General features: G+C 39.2%; 1 protein-coding gene across 11 annotated transcripts in view; it reads right to left on the bottom strand.

Annotated features, from left to right (window-relative positions):
- myt1lb (myelin transcription factor 1-like, b) overlaps positions 1-22276 on the bottom strand; it is a 139782-nt gene that overhangs the window by 7023 nt on the left and 110483 nt on the right. For 5 of the 11 annotated variants that reach the window (XM_086095211.1, XM_086095213.1, XM_086095210.1 and 2 more), the window contains 9 exons: positions 20670-20760; positions 15650-15757; positions 14599-14825; positions 12694-12971; positions 6463-6690; positions 3840-3961; positions 2751-2819; positions 2321-2383; positions 2131-2214 (listed from right to left, as the gene is read on the bottom strand). In XM_086095211.1, the coding sequence (XP_085951337.1) occupies positions 2131-2214; positions 2321-2383; positions 2751-2819; positions 3840-3961; positions 6463-6690; positions 12694-12971; positions 14599-14825; positions 15650-15757; positions 20670-20760 (1270 nt within the window). The remainder of the gene's footprint in view (positions 1-2130; positions 2215-2320; positions 2384-2750; positions 2820-3839; positions 3962-6462; positions 6691-12693; positions 12972-14598; positions 14826-15649; positions 15758-20669; positions 20761-22276) is intronic. The other 6 variants (XM_086095212.1, XM_086095218.1, XM_086095216.1 and 3 more) reach the window with 5 other exon arrangements.

Below are 22276 nucleotides of genomic sequence, written 5' to 3'. Positions count from 1 at the left end.
TATGTATGACCAACAAATGTCAAGATACGCCACCAACAGCCTCATCACACACAAAGCATCATAGCAGACATGCTAATAAGGATGCAAGTAATTCCAAATGTCAAACTTCCCCGAATAGATTACGGCGAGGATAATGTCAGGCTGGAGAAGCACCATGTCTGCAAATTGTGAGTTATTGGTCTGAGATTTTTTTTTTACAGATCACATCTTTTTCATTCCCTTTGCTGTAAACTCAAGCATGTTACAGAGGCTTTTATGTAAATTAGTATATTAGATACATCTCACAGCACAATAAACAAAAATGTCACAAAAGGTACACACAGTAATGATAATTGTTTCCCAATTTGCTAAAAAAGTGACTAACTGTATTATTATTATTTTTTAAATATATACATTTATTACAACTACAATAAGTGTCTGCTAGATGATCTTTAGTTAAATCTTTATGACACTAAAATTATTATGCTGAAGTCTTTATACATACTGTTTTAATTAAAGAAAACAGATAAAGACAGATTTTTTTCAACAGGGGAATTAAAGTAATTAAAGTGTGGTGGTACTTTTTTTTTTATCCTTCTTGTTTGAGTCTTTCTCGGGGGGGTCTCTCATGACAATATTCAGACTTTCATTTTTATATTTCAAGGATACCCTTTTGAACAGGAACGTTGTTCATGTGCATTTTGGTGATTAACACTTTAATTTGACACTCAGACAAGTGCTTTCATGTCTTGAAACATATCTAATGTCTACCTATCTGTTACAATCTCTGAAATATTTGCATCCAGAAAAGATTTCTTGTGCAAAAACAGAAAGAGACAAATTATGCACTGTGTTCATATGGGACATTTGCCTCACATGAAGCAGATGATGCATAAATAAAAGACTATAAACAATGAAAGCAGATTTCTTTGCAGAAGTAATTGTCATCTCATTTGCATGTACTGCCCCATAACTACAGTATTATCTATCTGTCCGTCCGTCCGTCTGTCTATCTATCTATCTATCCATCCATCCATAGCTGGGCACGTATAGTCAAATGACGATCCACACTAACAATTTTGAGCCTTTATTCAACCTATTGGAACGTGGAAGGAGGCCAAAGTACTTTGGGAAAACCCACACAAGCACAAAGAGAACATGAAAACTCCACACAAGAAGGTTGGAGTCGCAATTCGTAATCCCAAACTTCAGAATTGTGAGTCAGACGTGGTAACCACTAGGTCACTGTGCTGCCACTTTTATAATGTTCTTAAATATGCGATGGCAACCATGTACGTTACATACTTCAATGCCAGCCAAACATTCTAGCCGTCACACATGTGGTACATCAACTGCCAACAAACATTTACTTTGAGAATAGCCCAAGTGTGTTGTTTGTGTTCTGCACCACAAGAGAAATCAATTTGGCGGCAGGAGTCCGGCCCAAGAAGCCCACTGAGGGATTTAGGTAACGTCCAATCAATCTCTCCCTGCCTCTCTGCTTGCCAATCACTCCCTTCTCTCCTGCTGGTTCTGTAGGAGCGCCTTAAACACTGCACAGTCTTCACCTCGCCGAACTGCAACTCGCTATCATCACGGTTGGTAAATTGTCCTCACATACATCCATGTACATGCGAGATTATGGTGTAATGTACTGTTTAGTTTCATTCGCAGTGCTGCCTGGTTCTTGTTTTAGATTTTTCTGTTTATAGTTCACTTTATTTCTTTTTTTTATTATTATTTAATTCAGTTACTTTATTTATTTTGAAAGCAATTTGTTTTAGTTACATTTTTTGTTAGTTTTATGAGTATTTTTGCAACATGTAAATAAAAGGTCACTGAAAGTGTTGTGTAATAAATTAAAGTGAAATACAATTCCCAAACAACTGTTCAGCCTTCCATCTTCCATACAGCAGCACCAAAATAAATTCAATATAACGAACCCCTGAAAGCTCATGTATGGAACTAAATGAACGATGAAAACGAAGGACATTTATTAGTTTGAGTAAGTTTTGTAAATGTAAAATGTAATTTCAGTTAGTTTTCATTTGTATTATTTTTTTTTGTTAACAATTTTTTTTCTTCAACTTTCATTTTAGAGACTTGTATATAGATTTAAATTACTCATGGGTGAAGTCATCTTTGTGCTACCTGATTGGCTCTTGGTCTTCCTTGTTCTCTTTACTGTGGATGATCTTTATCCCACTTTTCCTGGCTCGTGGACACCCTGAGAGGCTGCAGATACATTGTTGCAAAACGAAAGACAATGAAGTATAAATATGACACCTGTTGGAAGAGTGCAGTCAGCGGATCTATTTCTGGTAAAGACACTGTTGTGTACCTTCTGTGAGAGGCGTAGTTGCCAGTGATATGTCCCGAACCATCGCACCCTGGTGTCGGGCACCTGGGGCAGAAAACACAAAAAGGACTCAGGGCCTGGCATCATCTCAATACAAAACATAAATAATAATAAAAATATAATAATAATAATAATAATAATAATTTTGATTTGCTTGTTAAGACAAATTCAACATGACATTTTCAAAAAAGGTCAGGCAATTCTCTGCTGGGACGTCACCTCAAGGAAACAGTTAATATATTGATTATAGCAGTTACTGTACAGGGCAAAGCAAAGAGACTCACTAAATCTCCTTCAATTAATGATTTACTTTCAAACCAAGAGAAATAAGACCAACTTTGTTGTCACTTTGTCTTATTTGAAAACAGACCAAAGGAGAAGCGTAAATCACACAAGTCATATCACGCCTTACTTGAGCTCTTGCGCGTTGTTGGCCAGCATACTCCGAATACTCTTATCGGCTAATGGGCAACCTGAGAGACTGAGAAACACACCCTGACATTAGCAACAAAACAATGATGAGGAACCTCAAGACATATAGCAAAATTCACAAGAACAAATAGTTGAGAATGCAAAATAGTCATGATATGTAGAAGATGTGTTCCTAGCTGCTGTATTAGTGTCTGAAAACGTGCACACATTCCTCACATTGTACCTTTAAAATAATCCATTGGTTACATATTTTCAAAGATAAGATTGCTTTGGTGAGAAAAGTGACATGGGGTCAAGCGTACCTTCCTGACTGGTATCATCCAAACTCTTGCACCATTTAACACGCTCACTTCGTCATTCTGCTTAAACCGCCTAAACGGTTAAGGCTGAGGCGGGGGGGAAAAAATCTGAGAAGATTTTATGAATGTTCATTTGTAATATTTCATCTCTTACTATATGTAGCCTTTAAAAACTAGTGTTAGCCTTATTTGAGGCTGTTAATTGGCCATTTGTCAACGGACGATTGACTGCATAGTCGAGGTAAGCTGAAAACAATAAATAGTAGGAGACCGCCAGGAAAAAAGGAAGTCACACCTTCGATGTGAGGCAAAATTGCTCGTCAAGTGACTACTTCCGTCACACCCCGGTGTGGGACATCTGTCACCAAAAAAAATAGACAGATTTATAAGGCCAAAAGGTAGGAGAAGAAAATGTGAGAATTGCAGAAAAGAGGTGTTGATTGAGATTTTTGTTGGCTTTCATTGTTTCCAGTTTAGCTTCACTGTCTATGATTCATTTCATGGTTGGGGTACTGAGATCATGTAAGACTGAAAGATCCAAATATAGAAACGACAAGGACGCTTCATTTATTAATTTTTTTGCCATGTTCAAATTCTCGTGAGTTTTTAACTTGGTAAAAAATGATTACCCTGACTCAGTGTGCACTAATAGATATAAAGCTACTGAATGAAATAAAATAGTAAGCACAGGTAACAGGATGGGAAAGAATGGAGTTTAGATGGAGTGTGCAGGTGTGTACAGGTATCTGCGTAAGACGGCTGACTCTTACGTTATCAGGTCCTTCTTACTCTCCTTGCACTGCGAGTACTTGGGCTTGGGACTGGGCATGTTTACATCTGTGGTGTACGATCGGTCCTCCAGTAAGTCTTGGAAGGGGTCCAGGTCATCCTGCTGGACACAAAAGGAGATGTAGAAAAGAGAGGAAGAGAAGATGTCATACAAAAATGGCTTTTTTCAGACGACTTTATCACAATCCTACAATGAGTAGGCCCAAAAACCTTGCAAACTTGCAAAGTTTTGATTTAATCTGGAAAGTGTGGAGCTATAAACAAAAACAAAAAAAGTTAAAATCAACTCTGTGGGAGTCAATTCCGCACTGCACATTTTGGTGTGTACCACTAAAAAAAAACAAAGGCTCAATGTTGCATGGCAATGCGGCATATATGAGATTTTGGGTTCAAATCTCAACTCTGTTCTCCCTGAACTCGTGTGACTTGATAAGTTAGTTTAATTGAACGCTCTAAATGGTGAGGTGAGTGTGAATGGTTGCTTGTCTATATGTGCCCTGCAATTGGCTGTTAATATGTCCAGTCTGCCCAAAGTCACCTGCTCCAGCTCAACCTTGACCTAAATGAGGGCAAGTGGTTTAGAAAATGGATGGATAGTGGCTCAATGTGGATGTTGATGGATGTTGCTATTGTGCCTACCCTTGCAATCAGAATAGGATCTTCGTTGTGAGCTTCACTGCATGTACAGGTAGGTATTGATTTTTTTCTTCTTCAGAACAATTGAGGGAGTTGTCTGTACTTGTTCTTGTAATACACAATTGTGCCGCTAGATGGAAATGCTGCGTCGTCTCACCATTAAAAGCCGCGCTTTGTCTGCAGTATGTGCACTGTGCAACCAGGGCACGACGGCAGTTGATGCAATTCCCTCTTCTATTTTTTTTCCTTCCTTGCCCGCAGTGTAAGTACAGTATGGCTTACGAACAGACAGGTCCAGAAATTGCCCCAAATGATTCCGGTATACCTAAACTGTGAGTGTGTGAGGCTGGCTGGATCATGCAGGCTTCTCTAATTAAAAAGGAAGACAGCAAGCATGCAGGCACGCATAGCAAAAAATAGGCTAGCTTTGGATCGCATTCAAACATAGACATACACACGCACGCAGACAAAGCGTAGGGGGGGGGGGGGGGGCGAGAGCGAGAGAGAGAGAGAGAGAGAGAGAGAGAAAGAGAGAGACTGCACATTGGGGCGCCTGTGCACATCGACAGATGCACCCAGCAGTGGTGCATTGATTTCCAGCAGTTCTTTGATGAGATGAGCTATTCCGCCTCCCTCCCAAGGTGCTACTTTGCATAATTCATCTCCGAGAAGAGCAAAATGTGAAAAAAGGTAGCATGATGTGGGGAACATGACACAAACAGAGGAGATACCTCAATGCATCTTACTACTGACCTCAATTCACTTGCAGATTCCTTCGGAATAATTTTTAAATATTACTGTTTGAGTGTTTTCCAAATATGACAGTGAGTGAAGAGCTAGCGAGGGACCCAAAAAATATTCAAACAGCAATGCAAATGTTTGACAATGTGGAATCTGTACATGGAGGGAGTGTTTAAGATCAGGCACGGAGCAGACAGTTTGAAGCATTTGCATCATCAATCTGTGCTGTCCAAAAGTTCCTCCGGCCCAGAAAAATCTCACTGTAATGCTATAATTTACGGTATGCGTCATTACTCTTCATTGCGGCTATTTCAACATCATTGAGTTCATTGTGATTTTTTTTTTTTTGCAGGAAATTAATCCACACAATGACTGGCATTTATTTTTATTTTTTGTAAGTGTTGCGTTTGTGAGGTCTGAGGTGTGTTGATGTCAGGGCTTTCCGGTTCTTCCATACCAAACTCATCGAACCATAGCTATATGGATCTTGTTTTGTCATGTTGTTGATTCATTAATCAATTAGGACTGAGCATATTCAATATACAGACACGTCTGTACATCAAATGTTTAGTCGCATGTAAAAGACAAAGCATTCCTTCGCAATGCATTATTTTTTATCTGACTGAAATAATAGTGTGATGATCCAGAATTTCAAGGAATTTTTTAGGTAAAAAATAGGGAAAGGCGAGTACCGTTACCAGTTATCAGTATTGGGCCGATACCTGGTCATATTTCCAGGTATCGGTAATTAAGACTGTATTTTTTTTGGGCCACTGTCTTCGGACCATTTTACAATAAGGAATTAGAAATTAAAATAATTGAACATTGCCATTCATTTCATACAGGTTTAAGGAACATTGCTTTATTCAGATATCTGTCATTGTTTTGTTTTCTTTAGGAAATTTGATGCATCAATCAGAAATTGGTATTGGTATCACTGACTAAGAGTCGAGTACTCGTACTCAAATCGAAAATTGACATTAAATTTATACAATTTTAAGGAAAATTGCTATATTTGGATATCTGTCATTGTTTTCTCTCATTAAAGGAAATTTAATGTATCAAAATTACTAGAAATTGGTATCGGTATCACTGACTAATAGTCGGGTGCTCGTACTGGTATTGGTCTGAATAATGGTATTGGGCATCTTTAGTAAAAAAAAAAAATATATATATATATTTCGCCATATTCATCAATTGAAATGAAATTTGTAATTCTTCCTTTACCTCTTTCTCGTCCTCATCTATGTGTTTGATCTTGGTGTAGTCTACAGGCAGGTCCCAACAGTCGGCAGCGTCGCCCATGCCGTAGCAGCGGGAGCCCAGAAGGGCAGCTTGCCTCTGGGGGGACATGGGCTCTAGCGGGGTGAGCACAGAGTCCCCTCCGCCGCTGCACAGACGCTTGCTCATACTCAGGTCCAATGTACCGTTCTCGTCAACATCCAGGCTGGGACTCTGGATGCGGTGGTGAAAGTGAGAGTGGCGTTTGTGAATGCGTGTGTGTTTGGGGTTTACAGTCCAATGGTAATGGTTGAAGGATAAATGATATGTCAGGATGCAAAGAGAGAGAGAAGAGAGAGAGAGAGAGAGATAGTTTAGATTAAATAACAGTCAAACATACTGTACTTCGGCTATCTCAATAAATAACAAAGCATGTACAGTAACGATGCCCTTGCAATGGGCCAAAAGTGGACGAGGTCATCAATGCTCAAGGACGAGCGCATCCCTCTGCGAGCATCTCTTTACTCTGTATCTCTCTCTTTCCTTCCAGCCTGCTGTATAGTGTGTCCCATGTTCCGCTCTGCGCAGTCACAAGTGGGTGTGCTTGCGCAACTGCGTGTTGCACGCGTGTGACTCTAATGTGAGTGGACGTCATGGGATGGAGGTGGCGGAGGGGTTGAGGGGCTGAGGAAAAGGGGTTGGCTTCTAGAACTGTGATGAGCAGCAATGGCTGCAACTAGACCGCTGCAAACCCAAAAATAGAGACATAACCATGCTGGGCACCAACACTAAGTGGGCCACTGCTCACTATTCTATATATTTCTTTACGGCTTCTTCCTCTGTCTCTATCATATTGAGATGATGTATTGTTAATGTTGGGTAAGGTAAGGTCATGTGCGCAAAGAAAAAAACATTTATACGGAAGTGTGAAACTGCCAATGTGGAGTAAATGAACGTATTTAAATATGTTATTTAAGACGATATGTAAATACGTTCAAATGTATGTGTAAGAACGTATAAAGCTACTTACAGATGTAGGATGATTTAAATACTTGTTGGCTAAATGCTAAAAACTTATTTTTTTATATTTTTTACCATAATGCCACAGAGCTTGCGCATGACCAAGAAAAAAAAAGAAGTTACTTTTTAGCATTTGGCCTGTTTGAAAATTAAGTAAATTATTATTCATCATCATTTTTATGATTTATTATTATGTCTGCAATGCCTGAATTCCATTCATAATTTTCCCCCATAATGCCATGTCCAAACCTTATGGTATTATGGGAGAAAATGCTAAGTTTTTAGCATTTAGCCTACAAGTACATTCGAACAGAAGGTTTAAACATACTAGCAAATACGTTTGCCCGGCAAAAATATATACTCCACATTGGCAGTTCCGCGCTTCTGTACCTTTACACTATTAGGTAAAGCTGCACAATTAAAAAAAAACAATGCAAGACATATGAAATGCCTTTAAAAACAATAATGTTAAGTTCTGATTGACACTATCACGGAGGCATTTATGAATATTAATGTACTTGTAGTTCGAAATCTAAAACTGTAAAATGCCAAAACGAGATATTTGTAACATTTTGTTCCTCGTGCAACTATTATTACCATTATTTGAACAAACTCTTATTGCAAGTTTTATTCTACACCTGTGCAAACAATGACCACAATTATGCCACTGTCAATCAAAACTGGTGATTATCCTGACATGCGCAACAAATGAGCAACATCTCTTCTATCAGATCTGATAAAAATGTTGCAGGCGTACCTAATGTTGTGGCAAATCTGTATGACTCTTGATCCACATTTCTCCTCCACCTCTTCCCTTTGACCCCTTTCACAAGTAATAATGCTGATTCTAGCTGACATTGTCGCTAGGGGCGGGTTCTCCTGGTGTCACAAGCCAAAACCTCTGTGAGGCTCTGACTTCATTGCATTGGGTGAGAAGATTTAGGACTTAAAAATACAGGGTGTTCTGGAACAAAATAGTCTAACAACAGATCAAATATTGTCATTCTTCATCCTAAAAAAGAAAAAGTTCAACATGAAACTACTATTACATTTATATGAGCAAGAACTGGCTATATTATTAGACTAAGAAATGATGCCAAATTATGGAGTCATCCTTTATGTATGTAAGAGTCTTGATTGCTTCCAATTACGTGGAGACATTTTACTAACTGTAACATGACAAGCAAGCAATAATGGTTGGATGAATTTGGCGTGGGAGAACCTGAGAACCTAAAAATCAACTCGGTCCAACACCTTCGGGATGAATGTTTAGAACAGCTTGTGAGGCACAATGTCTCATGCAACATCATAACCTCTGATGTCACAAATGCGGCAAATTCGTATTGTGTGGCTTTTCGACCGCCTTGTCAGTGAATGCATCGCACACGAGAGATCCAAAAGGCATGACTCAACATAATATAATCATGATAACGTGAGAGGATGTGCCTCCTCCTTCATTGAACCCTTGTGTGGTTCGACCTCTACCACCATGTCAAGACCCAAGAGAGTGTGTTAAACATTCTTAACCAATGTGGTCATTTCATCTGTTTGGGATCTATAGCAGCTCTTGTCAAGGAAATAAACCTTTTCTAAAGCTTTGAGCTTCAAACTTTTTGCATGTTGGCAAACTGTCACAAATGCTTTTCAGCAGTTTTAAAAGAACTGTACAAACAATGCTTAACACTAGCCCTGAGCGCCTACCAACTCAAACAGTCACATGAGTCATGCACTGCACTGCTTTTTTCGAAGTTGTGATTGAATTAAATGTATTTTTGTAATAATCTAAACTCTTTAGCCTATTCTCGCTCATAATGATGTGACAGGACTGAAAAAGCCAGATGCAATTTATCAATTTTTTTTTCTTCTTCTCCCTTTTAGAACCAAAATGCTATGTTACGACATTTCTTCTTTGAGGTAGCTTAGGTATTCCGTCATGTTAGCTAGCGTAAGAACAGCCCTGAAATGTATCCTCTTATTTTTTGTCAGCTCACATGAAATATTTTCTTGTAACAGAGAAAATGCTCTGAAAATAAACGCAAACATGTTTGTGTGTGTTATCTGTAATGAATGTCCCAATGCAACACAGATACGGCTTAACCTGAATATGATCTTATTTAGGTTAAGTAAAGGGATGTTATGGTAGACTATCATCGTGAGAATTGCCTCACTAAAGTTAATATCAGGATAATGTCATTGTATGCAATAACTAATTTCTATTTTAAATAGAACATGTTGCATTTTGCATTCCAGTTAAAATCAATTTCTTTTTACTGTTTTTCTCAGCGATGCCATCTTTGAGGACCAGTTTCCAAGTCTTAGTTGTGAGTGGATGTTGATGATGGTCATTTATCTAGAAAAGAGACTAAATCATAGCCTGCTCAAGAAGAAACTACTCCGGCATTAGATGTTGCTATACAGCACATATCAAACTAATTCATTTGAAATGTTGGCTCCATTACTTTATTGATGTAACTCTGTGCAAATTTGACTGGTCAGCAGCAGCAATATTTTGTACAAGAATAATACAAATCAACATTTCTCCCCAAGCTCCACCAGTAAAATAAATTCCCTCATGACATTCAAACACTGTACGTCCATTTTAATGAAAGCAATTCATTTGCGATACAAGTCAAATGAACCAGAGGACCGAGCCCTAAATAAGAATGACTAAAACAAGAAGAAGGCTCGATTAGTGTGTATGTATGTGTGAAGCGCACTGATAGTCAGAGAGGGGTAGTGTTTGGCACGACCTGAGGTGCTGAGATAAAAGCGGATGAGGAGTCGAGGAGGGGAGAAAAAAAAGCCCTGTGAAGTCCCCTGTCTTCCCGTCCTGCCCCAGGAGCATCCTGGCTGTCTCACTCCAGCGCAGGACAGACAATGAAATGATTTAGGACCACAGGAAGTCCTGACTGCTTCAGGCGTTGTTTTGTTCCCACCAACTTTATTCCATTCCACTTTGCTTGAAAAGTACGTGGCTTTTGGCTTCTCTTCCATTTCCCTCTTCTTTTCTTTGCACTGTACTCTTCTGCTGCATATCTCCTTCCCTTTTGTACCGTGACATTTAGAAACCGCCCACAAAAAAACCTTCCTTATTATCAGTTCGATCGCAGTCTGCGTCGTCAACATTAGCATCGAGCAAGCATTTAGCGCTCTCACTCTCCTCACTGCCTCTCGCTCGTTGGCCTGCCACCATTTTCCCGCTCAGCATCTCACATCTCGGCGCAGATAATACGGAAACAGCGTCACCTTATCTCCTCAGAAATGACACACTGGGCTCATGCCGTGTCAAACGACGCTTGGTCCTGCTCCTATCTGATCCCCAGACAAGGGGGGGAAAAAATGCCCTGCTGACTCCTGAGTAAAAGACGTCGCCGTGGAGCTTTGTCTATGCGTGTGTCTGTCTGTCTATTTAGAGCGTACAGGTGAAGTCTCCTTATCTTTGTTAGGTTTCTCAGCTAGCACTTATCTAATGAAAGAAGCATAGAGATCATCTATGGGTGGACATGTCTGTGACTGCTACATGAGAGTCACAGTTACATGAGGCTGCAGGATCATATCAGGGGACATTTTCAACATTGAGGACCTCCCAAGGGCCATGGGCAACTCAGCACAGGGGCATTCAGTTAAAAAACACAGATCCGTGTATTTTATATTTAATCACTGCCATTGACGGCCATTGACGGCTATAGACGTCAACAATTCCTTTTCTATTAGTTTAACATTTTTTTCAATTTTTGTTAACAAGAGTATGAAAACCTAGAAAAAATGTTTATTGTATATTTAGAACAGATATAAAATCCTAAATTAACTGGTGAAGTCATGCGACACATTTTAATCACCTGACGCCCCTAATTTTTAATAATCTGTTCTTTTTTAATCTTTTTTTTTTTAAAGAAGAAGAAAAGATTATTAAAAATTAGGGGCGTCAGGTGATTATTTTTTTTATATTGTAATTAATCGCATGACTTCACTAGTTAACTCACGATTAAAAAAAGATTATTAAAAATTATGGGCGTCAGGTGATTAAATTTTTTTATTCTAATTAATCGCATGACTTCACTAGTTAACTCACTTTTAATAACACATTTTATATCTAAATGTGCAATAAAAAAAATCTCGGTTTTCATACTCCTGTTAACTAAAGTGGAAAAAATGTTAAACTAATAGAAATAGTACAAAATTAATTTTTGATGTCTATAGGCGTCAAAGCCAGTGAATGAGTTAACACAAAGTAACAACTCTTTTGTGCAATTATGAAGTGACACATCAGATGCAAGTTCACTTAATTTGGCTGAAAATTAGCGAGCCGAGCCATTGGAGCCAAAAGTCAAGTGCTTTTCTATTGGCTGCTGCTAGATGACGTCACAGCTATGTGACACACTTTCAAATGTCTTTATTCCGGTTAATATCGACATAAATATACTTAAATCACATTTAAAATCTTCCCCACAGGCTCATATATTAAATTAATTACCAAAGATGAAAATGAAGGACATTCTTGCTATAATTATAGTTTTAGTTGCTTTTGTAAACATAAAATGTACTTTCAGTTAGTTTTCGTTTTTTAATAATCATTATCGTTTTTATTTTATTTCGTTAACAAAATAGTTTTTTGAATTTTTGTTTTTTTTGTTAGTTTTTGTTAACTAACATAACCTTGGTCCCCTTTAGAAATCCTGGTTGATGTTTGCATGGAGTGAACTCAAGTGCCGCTGACTATTTCAAGCCTTGAAATTCTCTAATAATGTCCAACATACCGTATAAGGCAAATTCGCACGCCCTTACGCCCAACAAAAACGGTGTTAAAACATCCTGTGTTCATCTTCATATTTTTGTTTTGCGTTTTTTTCCCCTCCAATTTTTGGTAGAGCAACTCCAACCAACATTTTTTTGCATTAAAGCACATGTGCCTGATATGTATGTAATCGGTACTTTGATTGACAAACGTTCCATCGCCGCGTTCTTAACAAGTCCTCACATGCACATGCACATGCACACTGCACCTGCTCACTCAGTTGAAAGGTCCGTTGAAGTGCCCATATTTGGAAGTACTGACCAAGCACTACCAGGAAGTAAAAAGTGCGCCTTTTTCCACTTTGCAAAAGTTGTCTTTACTCATTTTAAGAAGAAAGACGAGGGCACAAGATGCCTCTTTCATTGTTGAAAGACAAAAACAAAACACTAATCAACAGGCTTTCGTATCTTCTGGTCTCCTACCTGCGAGCACAGATCCTGGGGCTTTCCCCCCATACCATGGGGCATCTCCCGGCAACGCGTGGACAGGTTGAGGATGGCCGTGGCGGCCATGTGTGCGGCCTCCATGTCGTGGCTGTAGTCGAAGCTGCTCTTGCTGCAGGTGCTGCTGGCGCTGCTGCCTCCGCCTCCTCCCACACCCCCTCCACCACCACCACAGCTCAGACTGCTGCTGCTGCTGCTCGGAGCGTAGGTGCTGGTCGTGCTGCTGGCTGAGCTGGAGTTCTTGCAGTAGCGCTTGGCTGCAGAAAACATGGCAGAAAATGAGAATGGTTGTTCATGGTCCAAAATGAAAAACAGCCGGTTTACCAGGTTGTCACCAAAATCAAACAGACAAATGTGATATCTGCGTACAGAGCAGACAAGATGATAGTAATGTGGCCTTGGATGACAACAAGCCCAACACATTATGGTCATTGCTTGGCTTTCTTCTGGCTTTGATAGAAAATACTTCTGTTGTCTGATGAAGTGCCACAAATTTCCAAAATGTTTCTGAATTTGTTGTGTACAAAAGACTTCTCAACAAGGCATTATAGAGTTGGATTATGTAAAAGCACTTGAATATTGAGTAGTTACAGAAATGTCAGTCCAAGTTTAATTTGAGTTGCCATAGAACAGTTCAGCTCTATAACTCTGAATCAAGTTTTGTATTAAAATTATTCTTATTTTAACTACTGGGTACGTACAATAGGTGTGATGTCGATAGTAGAGATACATAAGTACCTCAGCATTGAATTAAAAGAAGAAAAATGGGACACAAGCAGAGCTAAAGCAGGTCATACACTATAATCACAGGTAAGTTGCATGTGTCGATTATGGCTCTTCAAACACCGGCCGAAATAATCAGCCACATCGAATAAATAAAAAAAGCCAAAATATAAATGCAAACCCAAAATATTCTTTTAAAAATGCTGATAAAGTCAAAATGTTAAAAAAAAAAAAATGAAAAATGGGGTGAAATGTGGATAAAAATCCGTTTGAGGAACAGGAAAAATTGAAAATATGAAAAAGATATATGAAAAAAACTCATTAACAACCATGAATATACTAATCTATGAGTGCTGAACTGCAGGGGTCGACTGTTGTTTTAATTTGTAATATCACCATTCACCACTAGATGACAGACATGTTTTAGTTGCACCAGAGCCGTATATAGAGAGAGTTTGGCCAACTCGGTTTCAGCAGACAAACATAGTACCTCCATTACATTAACATTTTGAGTGAGATGATTTTTGTTAAAAAAGAAAAAGAACAACACGTAAGGGGTTCAACTAATAGATGGATGGATTAAGTTTTCGATGGTTTCTAGTTCAACAGGTATGTGCCGCCCTTCAATGGTAATTTTTATGCAAGAGAGCCTTTTGTAATGGAAACCTGAGAACCGAAAAGGAACAGTATTTTTTTAACTCTATATTTACAGTTGATACCTGCAATTCACTAGAAATGGGGATTCAAGCCATGAATAGCAAAAACCCAACCTTTGAAATGCATTTTGGAGGGAGTGGGTGGAACAATTATGCATTATATATTTGTATTAATCATCGAATTAATCGGTAATTGGTATTTTTTTTCCTGCTAAATATCGGTATCAGCACCGGTCTAAAAAAATCCACACAAGTCGGACCTGTGCACATTTCAGAATGTTGCGAAAACAAATAAAGAAAAACATATTTGGGCTCACAATGACAATGCTAAAAACAAACAAGAAGAAAGAAACCTTGCAAAATTGACACTTGAAAACTATAAAAATAGATATAGGGACATTAAGACATTAGCTGAGCTTAGCTGCATTAATTGGTTGTTTGAAATGATAAGCAAATAGCCTTCTCAGATATGGTGAACATAAAGACGGTACGGGCGAAATATTACCGTCAAATCCTTTCGGGGAGGTATCCCTGTGCCCGTGAACCTTGGGTGCAATGGCCCGTTTCCCGTACACTTGGTGGTTGTTGGTACCCTCGAAGGCGCTGTAGTCAAAGCTGGTCTTGGAATATTTCTCCAGCTCCTTGGCCAGGTTGGATCGAGGCGTGCTGGTGGAAACATTGTTCTTGTCACCATACTGAGGATAGTCCAGTTGTTTGACAAAGCACATAGGCCTGGAAAATAAATGACGAGGGGGTGGAAGTTGGACTGAGCCACTGAAAATTGCCCAAGGGAGGGGGAGGAAATTTGGCTTCAAGTGGGCAGACTCAAAGGAAAGCGCAGACGGTTGGCAATACTCCAGGAATGAAATACGGAGGATGATGCTGGTAAATGGCTGCTCTTTCACAGAAAGGATATTCCCTCCATTTGCCATTGCTTGTGTCTCTTTCTTAACCTCCACTGCCAAAGAAAAATAAATTGAGTTTCTTTCTTTCTTTTCTTTTTTTTACACTTGCTATTGTTTTATAATTTGATGAACATAATCATGTGTAACAAACCATGTTCCTTGTAAGGAAGCGATGAAGTGCAAGTTTATTTTCACTCATATCTAAATATGAAAATTGAAATTACATCTAAGTATTTCTATGACTTTAAAACAAAACAGTCACTAATACAAAAAACAACAACCTGTGCTACACTATGATAAATGTAACTGCATTAAGGGAATTCGTCTTCGATAATGAGACAAATGTAGCCGCAGTCTTTTGGAAGTATTCGCTGAAGGATACAACATAAAACAAAAAGCACTTCAAACCTGAACAGCAGAGGAAAAGGAACAAAACATTTCAGCGTGACAGAAATCATTTAACAAACATGGAGCCTCTTAATTAACATAGTGAGAACATGTATCAAACATTCGATGTGAATTCATCAAATGGCAGAACAAACGCTAGTTTTATCTTTTTATCTTCCACTGTGAAGTTGCCAAAACTTTTGACAGCTACTGTTGTTTGAAGATCACCTGATGAGGAATAAGGGAAAAGCTAGTCGGTTCTACCTTAAGACTCTGTCAGAAGCCGGGTTGGGTTTGGAGCCGTCACAGCTCTGGTGCTTCTCCTGGGCCTTGGCCAGTTTCTCGGCTGCAGCAATGGGGCATCCAGACAGACTGAAATATAAAAACGGTGTCAACATTGGCACACTACAAAATCTTACACACAATTTTGAAATTCTGAGCTTAATGTATAATAGTACGTGTTCTAAAAGGTGATGATTGTGCTCGTCTGACAAACTGATTCTGGGATGGCTGCTTCAGAGAGTCTGTGAAATAATATTAGAGTATCCAGGATGTTTCTTGTTGAGAAGCTCACAATATTTGTCTGCATAGATTTTTCCATATGGCAGGGGTGCAGATGGGATCTTGCAATTGATAAGAATTAAAAATAAGACACATACTTATTATTATTATTCTAAATCTTTTATTATTGTGACTCTCAACATTACAAAACAATTGACTGCCACGTGTTTTCGTGAACGTGCTGTGATTATTTTTTGTTTATTCATTTTGCCGCTTATTTCTGAATATTAAAACAGGCATTGCATAGACGACTGTTTCTTAGGACCTCACACTGGCCACAAACACCACACTGTAAAAAAAAAAGTTTGCTAAAATAAAAACAAAGATGTAGCTATTTCTACATATATTTTAAAGTATATTTCAATTCAGCTGTCACAGCCACAAGACGTATATAGCGGGAAAAAAAAGTTACATTTAATAAAAAAAATGACAGCATGGGAAGACTCGTGCCCATCATGCTGGTGTTTTCAATTGAGGGTCAGAATTTAGAGCTCACGACACTAACGTCAGAATTGTGTGCTCCCAGCGCTTCTTAGCCTTACAAACGTACAAAAAACATGTAACGATTAGGGATGCAACAATATCCAAACGTCAAAATAAGATATTATCACGATATATGAACCTCACGAAATTATCACAATATTGTGTGGAGGTTGGCGATATTATAAAAATTATCATGAGATAACGTTAACAAACTCATGATATTATAAATAAAAGCTCATTATATTGAAAAAAGGCGCAATATTGTGTTTTTGTACATAATAACTGCAGTGACGAAAGATAAATCTATGCCAGTCGGTTTGACGCTCTCCGCCATCTTGAATTACTGCAACGCGTGTTCCTATTAGCTCAGTGTTGCAAAGCATCATGGTCGACGTAGTCCAGGATGCTGTGTTTGGCTGAAGCAGGCTAAAAGTAATATTTTTAACAGGTGTACTGCTTTTAATATCGTAACGTGATGACAAAACCGTGGCAATTATTATGCAATCATGATATCGCGATATTGTGATATCCCCGTTATCGTAATAACCCCGTTATCGTAATACCCCTAGTTAACTATAGTGTTTACATGAGTTGCAGATCCTGCAGCATCAGTTTTGTCAGCTTGTAAGATTTGTCTGCCTTGCTGAGTTGGAGATCTAACTTCAGGAAGAGGGTTGATTAAAATTCTGACTCAGAGGTACAAATGCCCGCTCCAATGGAAGAGCAACATGAGTCCTATTTTTTCACCAGAAAATTTTGTCGCCTTACGTGGTGAATGAGACATATCGTGGTCTTTATGAAATAAAGGGGAACGAGTGTACCCTGTCCGTAGTGCCATCTGCGTCCATGTCATATGGTAAATGAACAAAATCTAATTTCCCACAAATTCTCATCCAACCATCCTTTTTTTTTTATATTGCTTGTCCTCATTCGGTGGTGGGATGAGCTGGAGACTCGAGACAGGATGCACCCTGAACTGGTTGCCAGTCAATCACAAACAACTACACTCACTTTCACACCAACGGACAATTTGAGATCTCTCAGTAGAAGAAGTGGGGACAACATGCAAACCCTACATAGAAAGGCAGATATTCTAAACCCAAACATATACTATATCTAAGTTAAATCAGTTTGTCCAGAGGAATATTTGTGAAATCAGCGATCACAGATATTCATCCTTAAGGTGTCTAATGATAGCGAGGTTGGAGACATCAAATTCTTCCGCACCAAATTCAACCAACTCTGCTTACCCCCTTTTGCACATTTATTTTGTGAAAGTAAGATCCCTTGTTAAGCCCTTAAGTTAACAAGTAAGAGGTACAATATGGCCCAATCGCAAAATGCACATACAGAAAGAATCAGGCATGGCAATATACCTGCTATGGCTTCGTATAGAGTGCAAATGTCCTGACAACTAACTGACCAAAAGTGACAAAGGTACACGATGCGATCCTTAACCTCCATTTTCCTCTGCGCTGGTCTGTCCAATGTAGGGCCTCACAAAATGCACTTTGACAGTGGCCTGAAGCCAATGTGGAGCTGTGCTCATGAGCACCTGTCACACGACGCCCACAAATGCGTGCGTGTGTGTGCATAGAGTCGGTATCATTTCTTTGATGGCCAAAGTGGAAGTTTATAGCTGGTGTGGATGTACGTGCCTATTTGGCGCCCGAGTGGTGTCGCTGAGCGCGCACTATGGGGGCACTGCGGTCTTCCCAGGTCTGCACCTTTGCTGTCACCCCGACTGAGTGGCAGAAAGGTGCTAATAGCTGCTGCTATGCCCCAAGTCCCTGAGCATCTGCTGTGGGTGACTCCTTTTTCACTATAACCCTCACCCCGTCTGACAGCAAGGCTATTTTTGTTTCTCCCTCCAAACTTACACCTGATAGATACCGTTTTTTCCCCTACCGGCGACTGTTGAATGATATATGCTTTAGCATGTATGAGCCGATGCATTGTAATCAGTCTCATTTGAAATAGCGAGAGGAACAACTTGAAGCCCTCAGAGAGTGAAGATTTTTATGGTATTAGTCAGTTACACAATCAGGTCAACATTTAGTATTTTAACAGCTAAAATTTCACCTGGTTCAAAGAGAAGAAAATATCATATTATCCTTCATATGCACAGCAAATGAAAACCACATTTAAATAGATGAGCACGTTAGATGTCAAATTACTGCCCACCATTCTGGCTCAGATAGGGAAAAAACATACTTAGATATTTCTGATGAGAATTTCAGATTTTCACAGATCCAACTAAATGGTTAGCTCTATGCTCCCTCTCTCAATGTCAGACTCCCCTCTTTTTTTGTGTTTTGTCCCTCTGGATTCAGCATGTATATCCTGCCATCCATCTGGTGTCACCCATATCCTGTATGGTTGCTAGCTTCACTTTGTCTCGTTGGCTTGACCTGACACTTTGGTGTCTTAGCCACTCATCTTCTTTCCTCCGCTTGCGCGCTGCTTAGTTGTGCCTTGTGATGAGTTGAGGGCTACACAGTAAATTTCGTAAAGTACATTTTACACAAAACAGACTATATTTATAAAAAAATCAACTTGTTTATTATTATTATTTTTTTAATCACGTTGTCAGGAATGTTAAAAAACACTCTTTTATGTGGTGTTTTCAAATTTCAAAGATATTTATTTTCACTTTCCTGGGACTTTAAGTTTCATATCACTGTAAAAAAGGCGGAGTGATGGTTACTTGGGGAAAAAAATGGGGGGGGGGGGGGGTCAAGTTTTCCACTTAGAAATTCTAAGTAAAATTTACAAGGAGAGTTTTTGAGCACATTTTACTCGTTTATTAAAACAAACAAACAAACAAACAAAAAAGTACTTAGGGGTTTTGGAAATAGCTCACAACCTTCAACTTGGGAGACAGTTACCACCTGAGCTACGCCACTCCTACGTTTTGTTAATATATTGTTGGTGTGTCCAGAGAGATGACAAAAAACTGCTCTCGGAGGTACGAGGATTCCACCTGACACCAGCAATTTACTAACACACAGTAGGAGCGGCACCTCTCAAGGGGTAGATTGGCCGTCGCCCGTCTCAAAAGGTTGTAGGTTTGTTCCTCAACCCTTGAGTGACTTTCTTTCTTTCTTTCTTTCTTTCTTTTACAAGTAAAATGAATTCAAAAACTCTCCTTTCAAAATTTACTATGAATTTCTGAGTGACACATTACTATGTTTTTCATGGGCTCGGCAAATTCTCTCGTACACAGTAAAAATGCTTAGAGTAAAATTAACTAAATATTTGACTCTCTTCCAAGTGTTAATTTTACTTTGTTTAGACTGAGACCATCTTTTTTGAGTAACAATGCACTCTACGAAATTTACCATGTTTATTTAATTGCAAATCTTAGGCCGTAATTGAGATTTAGTGCACAATATTTTTTTTTGTTTATTTACATCTGCTCAATATCCAAAACTGCTGTGTTAACAGTGTTTAACTTGCAGTTGCATTGATGTCAAATATATATCGTATTTCATTCTATCTTTGGTATAGACTTGACATGTTATGTTATGTTATGTTATGTTATGTATGTATCTTCTGTCTCCCGCATGTACAAGTCTTGAGATTTGGTGTAATGTCTGTATGTGTGGCAGGTGAGAGGTTTTTTTTTCCAGGCTTCTACTTCTCCCCCCTCTCTTGTGTCTTCCCTTCTTATCGAAGATCTTCTTCTGTCTTCCTCTGTCAGTGGTTTTCCTGTTTCTTGAATGGGTTGTGGCTGTTAAGTGAAAATTTGTTGTTCTGTACTTGTGCATGTGCAATGACAATATAGAAAAGTGTTTAGTTTTTCTTTTACATTTTGATGTTAAAATCTGGACAAGAAATCAGTACAAAATATGGACTTTTAAACTAAGGATGTTGATACATTGTTGTACAACTTCCTGAATATGTGGAGTCCTCACTATGTGTTAATTGCAACATATTGACACACTGTATAACATTCCTCGTGGATGCATTAAAAAATAAAAAATAAATAAAAAACCATTGCAGACAAAAACAAACATATCAGTAAAGAAACCAGCGGGCAATGAAAACAACACAACATCCCTGATGGAGGTAATGATCCCATCAAGGCAACATTATGATCATAATCAACACACAAAATAATAATTGAATGGAAGAAAACGTCAAATCAAGATCTCATGTCCGTATGAACTGAAACAAGATCCCACAGAAAAAAGGGACACGGATCGAGCCTGTTCCTTATGGGCAGGCTGTAACTTACCTTCTGTGGGAGTTTCTGTTGCTATTGACATGGCCGCGTCCAGTGCAGCCGGGCGTAGGACACTTAAGAACGTTCTCATACATAGCCACAACTTCATAGCGACAGGAGACAGGAGTGAGAAACACGGAAGGTTAGGAGCCCCTCGAAAACCACGCATGAGTTATATTAGTGTGTAAGCTTGGCATTATAAACATCATTAAGAAATGAGCCTGCGTGAACCCAAATGACCTCTTCTTCATTTTAATGAACGCTAGTTTGAAAGGGCAGGCAAGGTTTCCCACCGTATTGCTTCCACTTATCCGAGCCTTTCAAATTAATATTCATGCAATAGGCACGGTCATGAATAAAAAGGGGCCATTTAGGTTCAGCAAGACATAGAAATGGAGGGGGGAATTGGGGCCATGCCGAAAGCAGATTCAACAAACAGCAGACAATCATGCAAAACACATGTCTCTAAATCAATAGAAGATCCCTTCCCTCTGTTATTTGCTCTTTTGTATCACGGGCACGTTGTCGGCGTAGACGGCGTGGTCCACAATACCGTTTACCATTAAAACAGTCCATAACTGTCTCACTCCCCGTGGCAACCAGCCAATTAGATTAATGATCTATGGATGTCTGAGAGGAGCTGTCGGAGCACCGCAAGCAGGGGCGCGGGCGGGGAAGGGTCGTCTCGACACCGTGGCATGCGGGGCCAAACCCCATCGGCGTCAGCTTCATCATTATCACCCCCTTAAACTTTCACCCCTCATCATCCTTTTTCCCTTACATACTAATTGGTGTTGGGTGCAGGTAATTGGAAAAAGCCTGCCACCTCAACATGCCACAAGCCAATACATTATGCATATCCTAGATTTGTCCTGCCCTCTGCAAAGAGACAGGAAATTGAAGCAGCACATAATAGTCTTAATCAAATTGCAAGATAGGAAGAAAAAAGGGAAGGAATACAAAGATGCTAACTGTTTGTGGGAGCAAACGCACTGTGCGTTACATATGCAAATGACACTGAAAACTAACAATCAATTCTAACAGTATTATAAAGAGAAAAAGAAAGCGAAAATGAGCAAACGGTGAAGGGAATTAATGAATTTGAGATATAATTTAATTGTCATTTTTCACATTTCCCAAGGAGCTGTCTGGCTGCACTGTGTGATTTCCCAATTAAATGAAACCACTGCATTAATAAAACATAATCTATCCAGCACAGCAAATGCATTAAGAGCAAAAGCGAATCGCCTGTCGCTGAGTCTGCCCTGCAGGTAGTCACTTGCGTGCCATGTTGTCATCTTTACCTTTAAACGAGTCAAGCCGAGACTCTGTTTGTGCGGGACTATTGAGCACATATTGACAGGAAGCTAGTGATTGGCTGACGATGCAGAGACTTAATGAATGAAGCAGGTCACCTTTTAGATGTCACGAGACACACACAGTCTTTGTGTTCGACTTTAGCATCCTTGAGCACCAAAGGCAAGGGCACGTCCACTCATCGACAACAACATTAGGTACATTCGCACCATGTAATGATGTTCAATCAACTCCGGTTGAACTCACATTGTCAGGTAAGAAGGTAAGAATTTGGTCATGTTGTCGTTCGTGGAGTAACATTA

This window comes from Leptonotus elevatus, chromosome 14, assembly GCF_054856555.1.
Source record: "Leptonotus elevatus isolate MCC_2025b chromosome 14, RoL_Lele_1.0, whole genome shotgun sequence".
In the NCBI taxonomy this organism is placed as follows: Eukaryota; Metazoa; Chordata; class Actinopteri; order Syngnathiformes; family Syngnathidae; genus Leptonotus; species Leptonotus elevatus.
This window is presented reverse-complemented; position numbering and strand designations above follow the sequence as displayed.